General features: G+C 39.8%; 1 protein-coding gene across 1 annotated transcript in view; it reads right to left on the bottom strand.

The window, feature by feature from the left end:
• MFSD2B (MFSD2 lysolipid transporter B, sphingolipid) overlaps window positions 1-14967 on the bottom strand; it is a 45631-nt gene that overhangs the window by 25767 nt on the left and 4897 nt on the right. The window contains exons 2-6 of the mRNA XM_060786935.2: window positions 14257-14382; window positions 12458-12582; window positions 7082-7205; window positions 2840-2918; window positions 1990-2156 (exon numbers count right to left, since the gene is read on the bottom strand). Of these exons, the coding sequence (XP_060642918.2) occupies window positions 1990-2156; window positions 2840-2918; window positions 7082-7205; window positions 12458-12582; window positions 14257-14382 (621 nt within the window). The remainder of the gene's footprint in view (window positions 1-1989; window positions 2157-2839; window positions 2919-7081; window positions 7206-12457; window positions 12583-14256; window positions 14383-14967) is intronic.

Below are 14967 nucleotides of genomic sequence, written 5' to 3'. Positions count from 1 at the left end.
TACTACTACTACTAATAATAATAATAATAATAATAATAAAAGATAGAACTGCAAAGACTCTGGCACAAGCCAGTAAAGGTTGTCCCAGTGGTGATTAGCACACTGGGTGCAGTGCCTGAAGACCTTGGCCTGCACTTAAAAACAATCAGCGCTGACAAAATTACCCTCTGTCAGCTGCAAAGGGCCACCCTACTTGGATCTGTACCCATTGTTCACTGATACATCACATAGTCCTAGACACTTGGGAAGTGTCTGACATGTGATCAAATACAAAAGCCAGCATAGTGATCTTGTTTGCTGTGTACTAACCTTGTTGTATATCTAATAATAATAATAATAATAATAATAATAATAATAATAATAATAGAAAAGAGTCTTTTCCTATCTGCTTTCTTTGCCATCCACCTTTCACACAGACATTGGAAATATGATGGCATGGACCATCCTAATTTTGTATTCAAGGATATATATTTATAGCTCAGAACCATGTCTAGCTCCATCATAGCTGTCATTCCAAGTCCTAGTCTAAATGCCTTGGGCAAAGTATGGACAATCTTGATCATTTACAATACTGTGAAAGAGGGTTTAATTTTTCCACTTTGTGGTGGCCACCTCTTTCAACTCTAAGAGTAATCATTTAACAAAGATCTCAACTTTTGAATCAAGGAGGGGTAAGATAAGTATGTCCCTGAGGGTTTGCTGTGCTCACCTGAGCCCAGGATACTATCCAATAACCCATTTATTTAAAAAGTGTTTTTTTTTTTTGCCTGAAAATAAAAACATTGCAAAACCAACTCCAAATGCAATAGCTTTGCTAGGTTCACTCAAATCTTCCCCCACTCAAAAAGCAAAACCAGAAGTGATAGCAAGTCACTTCTAGGATGTCAAACAGGTTTCTGTGTATTCCACTGGGACAAAAAAAGCACAGCTCACTGGGATGAAAACTGACCTCTTTCCTTGGTGCTGTCACATTCTCCTACCTTCAAGCATCATGTAAGGACATTTTAGCTCAAGAAGTGGGATCTTTAAAAGTTCATTTTTTAAGTAGCCAGTATAGCAGGATGCTATGAAGCTCACCACAAGGCTAAAGAGTACAACTTGGGAAATAAGATGTTAATGGGCAGGAATGAATACGACACTACTCTCCTGGCTGGCTGACATTTGAGAGAACAACCTGCTCTGGAAGGAGAAAAGCCAGAGACAGAAGGTTAAAAAGACACAGGCAGAGAGAAGAAGTCTGGCGTTGTAGAAGAAAGAATTAAGCTAGAACTGAACAACCAACTGATAGAGATGGACCAAGGACAAGAAGAACAGGACGCTTAGTTAAAATAGGGCTGGTTTAGGTGGGTTCACTGGAAGTATATGTTCCTATTCTGATTAGTATTATTTTGCTGTGGATATAGTATGAGTACATTTCCTTTATTGATATACCTTCAAGATTTATGGTACAAAATTTTGCTAACCTGTAATGCAAGTAGCTTCTTAGTCAACAACAGCAAAACCAACATTTTTTTGCCTATGTTTTTAGCTTCTTAGTCATTACATGAAATTTCATCTATCCAATATGTTTCATTGGGTCAGTCAAAGTTATCCCAGGCTATCTATATTTGAATGCCATTATTACCAAGGGTTTTTTTGTCATGTAAGGAGTGACTTGAGAAACTGCAAGTCGCTTCTAGTCGCTTCTAGTGTGAGAGAATTTGCCGTCTGCAAGGACGTTGCCCAGGGGACACCCGTATGTTTTGATGTTTTTACTATCGTTGTGGGAGGCTTCCCTCATGTCCCCACATGAGGAGCTGGAGCTGACAGAGGGAGCTCATCCACGCTCTCCCCGGATTTGAACCTGTGGCCTGTCGGTCTTCAGTCCTGCTGGCACAGAGATTTCACCCACTGCGCCACCAGGGGCTTCATTACCAAGGTAATATATTTGAACAGTAGGACAAAGAGATATGATGCCCTTGAAAGACTTCCAAGAGCTTTTCAACTTACTCCATGAGGCAGGTTGTGGATGATGGAAATGTTTTCTTGTAGACTGGTGGAGTATGAACTTTCTATGGAATGGTTGTATTGGCAGTGATCAGGAGCATGAGCGCTGGCAACTATTTGCCCCTGGAGTGCAGCTCCAACCAAGGTGCCTAGAACTTCAAATGTCATCCCTAAAGTAGAGAAACACAATACTTTACTTCTACAATTCTGGGATTTATGGATCAAAAAAGCACAGATATAGCACAGATGAAGTTTGTAACATTTCAGGAGGTCTAGATATCCTGAAGGCACTAGATCTCCTATGATCTTGGAAGTTAGGCAGTATCAGGTCTAGTTGAAACTTGGATGGAGTTATCTCCAAGGAATACCAGGTACTGTAGGCTGAATTTCAGAGGACGGCAATACCAATGTTGGCAGAAAACTTAAAGACACATGCACACACAGAGAAATTACTTCAGGTGCATTCAGCAGTTATTCTCTACTTGTGGTAGATGTGCCATCATTGGGACACAGAAATACTTTTGAACTGGGACAAAGATGTTTCAGTGACCACAATGGAAATTACAACAGCTGTACCACTCCATTTTTTATTTCTATTCTTTATGGTTTACTGTTACTGTTACATTTATGATCAATAATGCTATTTCCATTTCCTACTACAAATAAAATTGCTTGTACATACTTCCAATAATATTGTGGCACTATTTCATTCTTTAAAATGTAATTTTAGTCACATTAGTTCCCATTACTAGTAACATTAGTAATAGTTACCATTGACTGTTTGGCTGGCCCAGCTAACCGATTTCAATGAAAATACAGTTTACATTTTATGGAGGGAAAAAATCACACTCACTATAAGCTGTTGCAGAGTCTCTATCCTTCTGCTCCGTGGTGAGAAACATTGTGAGAGAGGAATATGATACCTGGAACAACTGTAAAATAGATAAATATAAGTATTTAGTTCCATCAGTATCAGCCTAAAAACTCTTGACAACATTTTTTATTACAATATGGGTTTTATGAATGGCTTTGCCTTCATTATTTTGTAACATCCATTCTAAAGGGTGTATGAGTTTTTAAAGTGATATTCTTGAGATCTTAGGTCACATCTGCTCTGACCACTTTGATTGGTATACAAGCAGATTCACCCTGTAGCAGTTGGTGGAGTACCTGTGTAGACCATATCCAGAGCCGATCCAATGCTGGACACACTGGATCGGCTTTGGATTATAGATCAGTGTTGATCTAGCCTTAGGATGCATCTACTATGTAGGACCAATGCAGTTTGACACCACTTGGAGTGCTATGGCTCAATGCATTTATTTCACCTTTCTTCCCTTAACTCCAAAGTATCCATCAAGGACAGAAGAATGGAATACCTTCACCACTATGCCCTTAGGAGATCTCTATCTGTGAGCTTTCCAAGGAGAAATGTAAATCTTCTTAAGAAAGGATTATATAAGTTGCAAAGCTCTCAATATTCCGTATGTTCAAAGAAAGCTTTTGTAGAAGTAAACAGTAACTAGTCATTAAGTCCCCAAACATGTTAGAAAGAGTGTTAGCAGCAAATATTTTAGCTTGTTGGAGCATAGTATTGCAGTCTTGTCCTATCTCACAGGGTTGCATAGGGTCCTTCTACGCAGCCATATAATCCAGTATATCAAAGCAGAAAACCCCACAATATCTGCTTTGATCTGGGTTATCTGAGTCCACACTGACATATATACCAGTTCAAAGCAGATAATTTGGGATTTTATTCAGCTGTGTGGAAGGGTCTTAGATCCACAACCTCCACACCTTCATGTGTCAATGAGAAGCTCTAGTCTTGTTCTTCTCCCTAACAGTTTCGTATGGCAATAAATAGGAATATTTCCACATGGGAGGGAACATCTCATCATGGTAAACCCCCACTCACAAAACGGAATCATGTATTAAGACTAAGATCAAGTTATAGTACAGACTGAAATACAAACTGAACACAACATTAAAATAAAGATACAACAATGCCTTCCATTTAGATTGACTTGGTGTGTTAGTTCAATGGCTGTGTGCATGGGATCCTATATGAACTGAAGGACTGATTAAAAATCCCAGGTGCTGCTTTGACACAGCAAATAAACTAGCAGGAGGCCTCACATGTGAAGGCACGAACCCTCTAAAGCTTGAATATGAACATGGGAGATATTAAGACCAAAGTTGGGGTGGGAACAAATATGGATAGAAGGTATATGATTGACCTTGAGCCACATTTATGTGGAGTAATGAAAAGCATTTTGTGTGGGTGGGGTGCACCTTTGCCTTCAAAGAATAAGAGAAAAAGTCATTCTAAATGGAAGGCATTGTTGTATCATGACGTGTTTCCATACAGACGCTAGCAAAGCAACTGAGTAAAGATCTCTGATGAACAAAGAAAGAAGAATTCATCTCTGACTTCTAAAAGCCCTTCTTTCTTTACCGATTAAAGAGAGATCTTTGAGAGAACATTTCATAGATGCACCTGCTCCGGGAACATCCGCTTCAAAAGATTTCAATGAAGAAAGAAACTCCTAGCTACTCTGTTTTTCATCCTTGTGACAAATGATTCAGAGAACACGTACACTGCTCCACTGACCCAATGGGATCTGAAAACGGTGGGTAACACTGCAGCTTCCCAAACTACACCAAAATCACTGTACATAACATGCAGGGATAGATGATCAGTAGTTCAATTGAAGCAATTGCTCCACGCCTCCCACAAGTTATGGGGCTCAGTGCTAAAAAGAAATATATCATAGTCCATTTCCACTCGTCTAACAGGACTTTATTGCACAAATCTATTCTACTACAGCTGCACAAACATTGATAGCAGATACGTATCACATTGAACAGCACAGATATCTCGCCTCTTTATATTAGGGCAATTGCGCAGATTTGCTAATCTGTGATCCTACTTTTGCACCCCCTTGTAACCCCCTTTCCACACTACAACTGTTTCTTAATTTTGGTTTTAGCACAATTTTGCAATTCCAGCATTTAAAAACAACATCAAAAATCGAATATAAATATAAAACACAAAATAAAAGGAAAATTGGCAGCTTGAGAAGAAGAATCCCACCCTCTGACATTTTTTGAAAATAGCAACCTTCCAAGTCTGATTTACTAATTGCAAATGTGTATAATTGTTAACCTATATTGTATGTACATTTTGGTTTGCCAGTTTGACTGTACCTCTTTGGTGTGGGGTTTGAGAAGGGCGGGGTACAAATATCTGAAATGTACGTGTGTGTGTGTGTGTGTGTGTGTGTGTGTGTGTATATATATATACACACACACACAAAATAAGTTTGTTAGTAAACCTGAGATGTTATTTTCTAAGAAGGAGACTACTATGAAAATAACATCTCAAGTTTACTTACGACACCATAAAACCTTCCAGCAGCGTGCATAAGAATGAGGAAGTACTCCATCAGGAATATATTACATCACTATATATATTTTAAGTTTAAATTGAACTGATCCTGTTTAATTGCTCTGTTTCCATGCTATTTCCTATGCTATTATATGTTTCTATCCACCTTATTGAACTCCTAACCCTAACCCCTATCCTTTAACCAGTTTGCATAGTGGTCCCTTCCCCCCACCCTCCAAAATTAGTTTGCTGTTGCTTGAGGCCTGTTTATTATTGTTGTGCTGTTTATGCTATTTTAATTTATTGTTATTGTTTTGCTTTTAATTGTATTTTGCCTAACCTTGGCCCCATGTAAGCCACCCTGAATCTCTTCGGGGAGATGGAAGCGGGGTAGAAAAATAAAGTAGTTTTGTTGTTGTTGTTGTCTCTTGAATGCATGTTTTAACTAAGAGGTTTTAAGGGAGAGTAGATGGGCAACTGCAAATTTCAGCTTCAAAGAAACAACCATCCTCAGCTAACCAAATATATGTTTGTAGTGGCAGGTCTTTATCCTTGGCCGTTTAAAGGCATGGTTCTTCAGTTTAACAGCTGAGTTACCTGTGTGCAATGACATTAATGCTTGTGAATATCACTTGCTCAAAGAGTTGACTTCTAATAAGGTTATGCTTTTCTTGGCTAGTGGTTTTCAAAAGGTGGTCTCCACATGTTCATGGAGATTCACATTTGCCAAACAGATGTGACATCATTTCCCCCTTTTCAATAAGCACTCTTACATGTTCAACAAATGTAGGAGTCAAATTTTAAAGAGCATTAAAAAAACTGCTTCAGGGCTTTAACCACCCAAATTTGGGTAATGTGATAGTAGGATTCACGTTCTTTAAAAGGTGATGGATGCTAGAATGTCAAATCTTTCTGCATTACTAAATTAATCGTGTTGCAGTAGGGGGGCAGTGTTCTTCCATTCCACTCTTATATTATTAAAGAGGTGTCTCATTTAACTTTCGAAGTAATTCTGATTCACTGATGTATGGACCGGGCTATAGTGCAGCTAGTTAGTAGACAGCTACATTAAATCACTACTGACCGAGAGGCCATGAGTTCGAAGCAGGTCGTAGTAAGCTCCTGACCATTAATAGTTTAGCTTGCTGTTGACCTATGCAGCCTGAAAGACAGTTGCATCTGTCAAGTAGGAAAGTTAGGTACTGCTTTATCTGGGGAAGCTAATTTAACTAATTTACAGCACCATTAAACCCTCGAGCAGCCTGCATAAGAATGAGAAAGTACTCCATCAAGGGCTCGGTGCCACAAGTGGATGGTGAAGTGGCAGCTCCCACCCCATGGCTGGAATCGAGCATGCCCTCATGAAGATGGAAAGCTGGAATATTAAATTGCCTCTGTGTTTGTCTATATATGTTGTATGTCTAATGGCATTGAATGTTTGCCATGTATATGTGCATTGTAATCTAATCTGAGTCCCCTGCAGGGTGAAAAGGGCAAAATATAAATACTGTAAATAAATAAATAGATAAATAAATAAACTCTCTTGAGTATAGCTTCCCATATCTTCCAGCCCATATGGATGCTGGTCGTCTTGGATGGGGGCCTGTGAGAGTTATTGCTGAGCAAACTCACTCTCCCAAGTTCTGTTTAGAAAGATACAGCATTCACAACTGCACAGAAAAAGGAATTTGGTATTGATAAACTTACTGTAGACAGTGCTTGATAAAGACAGTAGAAAACCAGATACCACACAACTCTTGTAGATATGAAGGGAGGTAAGTACCATAGTAAGAAATAGGACACAATGAGAAAGGGTGTACAACCCAGTAACCTGGAAAAAAGAAAATGCAGTGCATATCAAATATACATATCAAACATTTTAAAAAGTGGAAAAAAATGAGGGCATATTCTAGTCTAGTCAAACCATTTTTACTTAATGTGTTGTCGAAGTCTTTCATGGCCAGAATCACTGGGTTGCTTTCCAGGCTGTATGGTCGTGTTCCAGAAGCATTATCTTCTAACATTTCGCCTGCATCTATGGCACACTGGGTGCAGTGCCTAAAGACCTTGGCATGCACTTAAACACAATTGCCGCTGACAAAATTACCATCTGCCAGCGGCAGAAGGCAACCTTACTGGGATCTGCACGCATTATTCGCCGATACATCACACGCCGATACATCACACAGTCCTAGAACACTGTTGTTCGACAACAGACACCTCCAAGGTCATGTGGCCGGCATGGCTGCATGGAGTGCCATTTACCTTCCTGAGGCAGTACCTATTTATCTACTCACATTTGCATGTTTTCGAACTGCTAGGTTGGCAGAAGCTGGGGCTAACAGCGGGAGCTCAAGCTGTCCCGAAGATTTGAACCACCAAACTTCTGGTCAGCATAATTTCCCATGGCTTTTATATTGGAAGCTTGTTATTTAATTTACTGTCTACATTTTATAAAAAGAAGAAGTGCTTCATATTATAGGAATTTTTTACAGCTTCACCTGGTCAAAGGCACTGGAAAGGCTCATGATGGCTACATTTTCAGACTTGTGCAAGAATCGCCTTAGGCACCTCTGTTACTATGAAGATGAGTGCTCTTTAGCCGGCCTTGTGTTTTATGACTCCTGGATGCTTCCGCTAATTTGGAAGGCAAAGACTCCAAGGAAATGTAGAGCAGCTCTTCAGTGAGTAAACACGGTTCTAAACAAACCTTGTAATGACACTTGGGGCTGATAGACAGAATGGCAGTCAAGCTGATGTAAAACCAGGAGAGAGAATTGAGCGTATTCTAGCTTTGTTTTGTTTGTTATTTGGGAATGATGAGCAGATGCAATTCATTCCCCAGAGCACAACCTCTAGCTATGGCAGAATTCTCCAGTGTTCTTGTAAAGCAGCCGAGGCACAATGTAATTAGATGACCATGGATGCTATTTTGAAAAAAAAACCTCTCAATGGACAGACAATGCAGATTAATCCCATCAGAACAGCATTATTTGCACAGTATTTTTTTCACCCACCGCCATTCATGCAGTGTGTATGTCAGCTGATTATTTACAATCGTGGATTGAAGAGTGCTGGGGGAGGATTGTATACAAGAGAACATTAATTCGGTGCAATAACTCTTCCAACCCACTCTAGGGAATGAAAAACAACAGAGAAGCTGGATATGAAGGATGGCAAGGCCATGATCTGGTTGCTCAACATTTAATGTCACAATATGCTAAACAAGCAAGCAAGCAAACAAACAAAATAGAGAGTGGAGATTAAAAGGGAACATAGGAATGATGAAAAGCATCCCAGAACTGGACAGGAGGGGGAAACTACTATGATCAGTGAAGTTTCAGGATAGTGAATGACTGCATTCAGATCCAATGTGTTGTTGTGTACCTTTTAAGGAAACAGCAATAGAATTTTGACACTGAAATTGTGGTATGATCTTGCTTCAGAGGATTCAGCTTTTTTTAGAGCCGATGTATAATAATAATAATAATAATAATAAGAAGAAGAAGAAGAAGAAGAAGAAGAAGAAGAAGAAGAAGAAGAAGAAGCCTGGAGCGGCTTACATGAGGCCAAGCCCAACAACACATCAGTAAAAACAAAACAGCAAGCAAATAAAACAGTATAATTAATATAACTTACATATAAACAATAACACACAGAGTTTAAAACCTTATGTATCAGTTGGTCTTCAGAGCGGATGTGACTGACATGCATTGAAAGGGACAAAGACCTGATCTAAATTGATTAATTAATAGCAATAGTATGAAGAATAGGTTTGATTAGATAAATAGTCTCAGCTTTATCATGTAGAAGAGATCAATAGAAGAGTTTAGAAGAGATCAATAGAAGGGTTTGCTGTGAGAAACGTACAAAACACAACCAAATGGAAGCTGTAAGGAGAGAAGCAGAGCAATAAACAACCCGTCACCTTCCTTAGTTATTCAAAAGGAATAAATTGAAGATCTGCATGGAAATGTCAAGCCAGGCAGGGCAATAAACATTATGAAGGAAGAAAGTTCAAAACAGAAATTGTATTTTGATTGATTCAACCAAGTGAGAGCCTCAAACAGGACCTAGGAAGTCCAAATGGTGTTTGATATGGTCAATGATTGTAATTGGGAAATTGTGGGGAAATTGCTTCCTTGAACTATTTTGATAAACAACTGATCAAAGTACAATATGTACAAGACAGGCATGTAGCCGGGGGGGGGGGGGGGACTTGAGGGGCTTCATCCCCCCCCCCCCCCCCCGAAATTCTCATGGTGGTTCGGAAAAAGGCCTTATTGGTGCATTATTTAAACTGTTATGTTTATTCATATCATGATCTGATCACCATACTCAATATATCCCATATGCATGGGGGTATTGGGGTAACAATACAAAAGGTTTGCTAGGGTAGACCCTCTTTCACTCAGACTCAGTCCCCCCCTCCCGAAACAAACTCACCCCCCCCCCCGAATCGAAATCCTGGCTACGGGTCTGGTACAAGATGAAAGGGAACAGATACAGGATGAAAGGAAAGGGGGGCATGGGAAAAGAAGATGTTTGAAGGTGTGAAATATACTTGCAAAACCTATAAGAACCTCAGGTGAGGTTTCATTCATGTGGCGCTTTCTTTTACAACTGCTACCTGCAGATCATTTTGTTTGCAAAAGAAGACTGTTGTATCTCTATCTCCTCACCTCTCAGTGTCTCATTGGTAAAACGGCCTGGGAGGTTGAAGGGTTTGCTTCTTAAAGGGGGCAATGCAACTAGGACTCAATATTATGTTCTGTGCAGAACGACAGATCCCATTTCAGACCATTCGGTGACAATGGCTATTGCCAAAATTCTGCTGAAACAGAACCACTAACATGGTAAGTTCCATGCCTTGAGCTCTTGTAAAAACTTGCAAAGGTGCATATGTGTCAGAGGCCTGCACAGCCTAATCTCTGCCCACTGCTGCTCACGGAAGATCTTTCCATGGTTACTATTCTGCTTTGGTCAGATCTAACCATGCCCAGTTCTGGGCACCACAATTCAAGAAGGGTTTTGACAAGTTGGAAGGTGTCCAGAAAAGGGTGACCAAAATGACCAAAAGTCGAGAGGTCGAAGCCCTATGAGGAGCAACTTAGGGAAAGTATGAAAATTCAATCAGTTCTGCAAGGTTTAATAACCTTTTTTGAAGTTATTAAACAGAAGCTGTATGATCATCTCTTGGGAGTGTTTTGATTGTGTCTTCCTACTAGGAATAATAGAATGAAGAAATTTGAAACCAACACAGAGACAGCAAAAAATCCCCTTCTATGCTTCTGCTTTAAGTGGGGTAATTAATGGATTTTTTTTTTAGTACATAAATTTTTTTGAATTGCTATAGCTGCTGTGACAGAGCAAAATTATGAAAAATATTGCCAGTGGGATTTGTCGTCTTCTTGTTGAGAAGCATTGGAGGAAATGATACTCCATCATAGTCATCAGAAGAGCTGTAAGACCAAGAACAAGCCATAAGAGCAAACCACCCAGAGGAAAAGTGTTCTTACCATACATCAAGGGAACCACTGACTGCATAGGGAAGCTGACGAAGAAACGCAACCTACAAATGATCTACAGACCCACTAAGAAAAATCCAACAAATGCTCCATTCAGCAAAGGACAAGAGAGATCCTCCCACCTCTGCAGGAGTCTACCATATACCATGCAGCTGTGGACAAGTCTACATAGGGACCACCAAATGCAGGATTGCCCGAACACGAATCAAGGAACATGAAAGGCACTGCAGACTCCTTCAACCATAGAAGTCAGCCATAGCAAAGCACCTGATGAACCAACCTGGACACAGCATATTGTTTGATCACTCAGAAATGCTGGACCACTCTAACAACCACCATGTCAGACTACACAAAGAAGCCATTGAAATCCACAAGCATGTGGACAATTTCAACAGAAAGGAGGAAAGCACGAGAATGAACAAAATCTGGTTACCAGTATTAAAAAACTCAAAAATCAGGACAGTAAATAAAAAGCAACACTCAAAAAACAGGGGGATTTCAGACAATCAGGGCCAGCTAACACCTCCCAACAGAAGATTCCTCCAAGCAGGAAGCAATCAGGCTTTAAAGCTGGAAGGCCATTCAATGCTAATCAAGCCAGCCAATTGGGACATTCACACCTACATTGAACAGACAAGAGTTCTCGCTCCAACCCAGGACACTCCACAGATATATAAACCCCACTTGCCTAGTTTCCAACAGACCTCACAACCTCTGAGGATGCCTGCCATATATGTGGGTGAAACGTCAGGAGAGAATGCTTCTGGAACATGGCCATACAGTCTGGAAAACTAATGGCCACCCGATCTCTGAAACAACTTGAAGGCTCACAACAACAACAATCCTAATTAACTTGACTGTCTTATCAACCAAAAGCAGGCTTACACTTCCCAATAAAATACTGGTTAAGTTTATGTGTGTTAAAATTGTTCTTCATTTTAAATATTGTATTGTTCTTCCTTTTTTTTTCTTTTTGCTTTTTGCACTACAAATAAGGTATGTGCAGTGTGGATAGGAATTCATTCATTTTTTCCCCAAACTGTAGTCCAGCTCCCCAACAGTGAACTAGCCCTTGTCTGACAAAGTTTGAGGATCCCTGTCCTACATCAAAGCTATTTTTCCATCATGTCTGAAACATTATTTTCTTTTTTTCCTCAAAGTTTTCATTATTTCCTCCAACCCTAACTCTCAATAAGAACAACACTAATCCCACAAATTCCTTTTGCATATTTTTGCTCTGTCACAGCAGCTATAATAATTCAAATAAATTTATATATTGAAAAAAGGCATCCATTAATTATCCCCACTTAAAATGGAAGAATATAAGGGTTTGTTGGTTTCTTTTTCAAATCTCTTAGATCTGTCTTCTCCCCTTTATAATTTATAATTGCAAAATTGTTTTATGATTCAAAACAGGAAGTTTATAAAGCAACAAGAATAGTATGCTAATTAAAAGAAACATTGCTTGGGAAATGGCATGTGAGCAGAATACAAAAGAAAACGCATGTCACAGTGAGCAAATAAGGAAACTAAATGAAACAGTTAGCGTACTTACCAAGGCATGAGTCGACCAATTTGAGTCCATTTGCTTTTATTAATAAAATAACCTGCAATAGGATCTGCGGCTGCTCCACATGCTCTGCCAATGAAGAGCACCAAGGAAGCATGCAGTGGAGTGATCTGAGAAATAAAAAAAAGCAAAGTGTGACCCAAAAAAAGGTATGTTCGCCAAAAAGAACAAAACAAAACAAAATGCTCAAAATACTCTTGGTTAAAGTGTTCTTTTGTTAGAGATGCCTTTTGATTGGGTTTTTTTGGGGGGGTATTGTTTAAAACAGTGGTTCCCAACCTATGGTCCATGGACCACCAGTGGACCCAAGAACTAAAATATGGTCCACAGCCTCACCATAACGACACCATTGCAACAAGAGTGACTGGTCTCGTGAGGCAACGGGGATGTTGGGAGGGGAGAGACTGACTACCCATGAAAGGCACAGCAACAAGCCTCCTGACTGCTGGTTCTCCTCCTCCTCCCTCCGAGTGGAGCCTTTCCATGTGGTGCCTGGAGCGGGGGGCCCTTGGTGTCTTCGTTTTTAGACCTGTTTCAGGAGTCATTTGGGGTGCTGATTCAGAAAATTGCATTGGATAGACCACATCAGCTCTAGATTATTAAACATTATTTTCTGTGGGCAAGCAGATGGCGACTACTGGATGGCATATGTATCAGAATCAAGAGCTGATGTAGTCTATCCAATGCAATTTTCTGACTCAGCACCCCAAATAACCAAACTGAATCTAAAGTTGACCAAAAGCCCTTTTAGGACTAACGTTGGAGAGTGGTCCCTGGTCAAAGTGATATGTGGTCAAAGTAGTCCCTGGTCAAAAAAAGGTTGGGAACCAATGGTTTAAAAGCTACAGACTTCTTGGCTATCAAAGGTTTCAAACTCTCTGTCACCAAGGAGGAACAGACTAGTAATATTATATATTTACAGACAGCAAATTCCATAGTAATTCATGAACTATGCTCCATGGCCAGCTTTCAAGCAGTCTGTGAGATAATGGCCAAAATAAGAGGAAAATTAAGGCTTTTCAGACTAAGGAGAAAATACAATTTTTGAATGAAAACTGCTCTTCCTGCAGCTTTGTTATTAAAGGGCAGAAGGGTATTGCAAGCTTTATGCATGCCTCATCAAGCAAATGTTGCCAAACTCTTTTCAATACTTATTTCATTGGTATCTAATATAGTTTCACTACAGTGGAGTGCAGGAATCACTGAATACTTCCCAGGGAGCTTTTTACCTGATGTATCAAAGTATGATGATCTAGGTCAGTGGTTCTCAACATGATGTGCACATTCCTTCTATTACTCTCCGGAAATAGTTTTAGGTCTGCTTGAATGTGCTTGACACATCTGAATTCCCAAACAAAGAGGACCAAAAAAGTGCAATGTGACCATCAGTGGACAGAAAAGAAATGAACAGATTCAGTCTCCCTACTGAGGTTGACTTAAGGGGGCATCTGTACTGTAGAATTAATGCAGTTTGACACCACTTCAACAACCATGGCTCAATGCTATGGAATCCTGGGAATTTTAGTTTGGTGAGGTACCAGCACTCTTTGGCAGAAAAGACTAGAGACTACGTGAAACTACAAATCCATTGCAGTTAAAGTGATACTGAACTGCTTTACATGCACTTTAAGTAACTGAAGTGATAAAGGAAACCTTCTCTGGGCATAATCCCCTCCTTTTCAGATGCTGTAGTTCCACCTTAGTTCTGCTAGTTCCACCTTAGACAACAAACCCCATAGCTATAGTGTTTGCGAGATTCTGGGAGGTTTTCCCAAACTACTTACCAGAGCTATATCTAAGAGATAGATCTGAAGGAAGAATGAAGCAGCGCTGCTAGCAACTTGGTTTGGGGCTCCTCCAATGCCATAGCACAATTTGCTGCAGATCGAGAGGGTGTCTTCGCATCTGATCTGAAAAGATGAACAAAGTCCAAAGTGGGAACTGCTGGCTAAGGTTAAAATGAGCCTCTTCTTCACATGAAACACCATTTTCCATGCACATGAAATATTATTTCATGTGCATAACAATTCTGTGATTGGAGACTTTTGCTGTACAAAACTTGGTGTGATTGATTTGTATAGAAAATAGCATTTTGTGGAGGAAACAGTATTTTCAGTGAAGAAAAAGCTATTACCTGTGGATAAAGTTCATTTTTGTGTGTGCGAAACAATGATGTGCAGATAACTCTGCAAAAACAGTGAGGTTTTCAAATGCTTTCTTTCAGTGAAAGAAAATGGCTAAAATTATTTGATGCTTCCTTTGAGAAAAATAAAGTAGTGAAGATTTACACCCTCAGTCAAGACAGGGAGGCAGGGAGAGTGAGAAATATTAGTGTTTTCAGCTCCTGGATAAATAACTGAAGATAAAATAAAATATTTAGGGAAAATAATAACATTCCAAGTAGTGTGTGTATAAACAGGAGACAAGGGGCCGTGGTGGCGCAACTGGTTAAACCACTGAGCTGCTGAACTTGCTGAACAAAAGGTTGGTGGTTC

Source organism: Anolis sagrei, chromosome 1 (genome assembly GCF_037176765.1).
Source record: "Anolis sagrei isolate rAnoSag1 chromosome 1, rAnoSag1.mat, whole genome shotgun sequence".
Classification (NCBI taxonomy): Eukaryota; Metazoa; Chordata; class Lepidosauria; order Squamata; family Dactyloidae; genus Anolis; species Anolis sagrei.
Note: the sequence above shows the minus strand (reverse complement) of the source record. Positions and strands in the feature narration are given on the sequence as shown.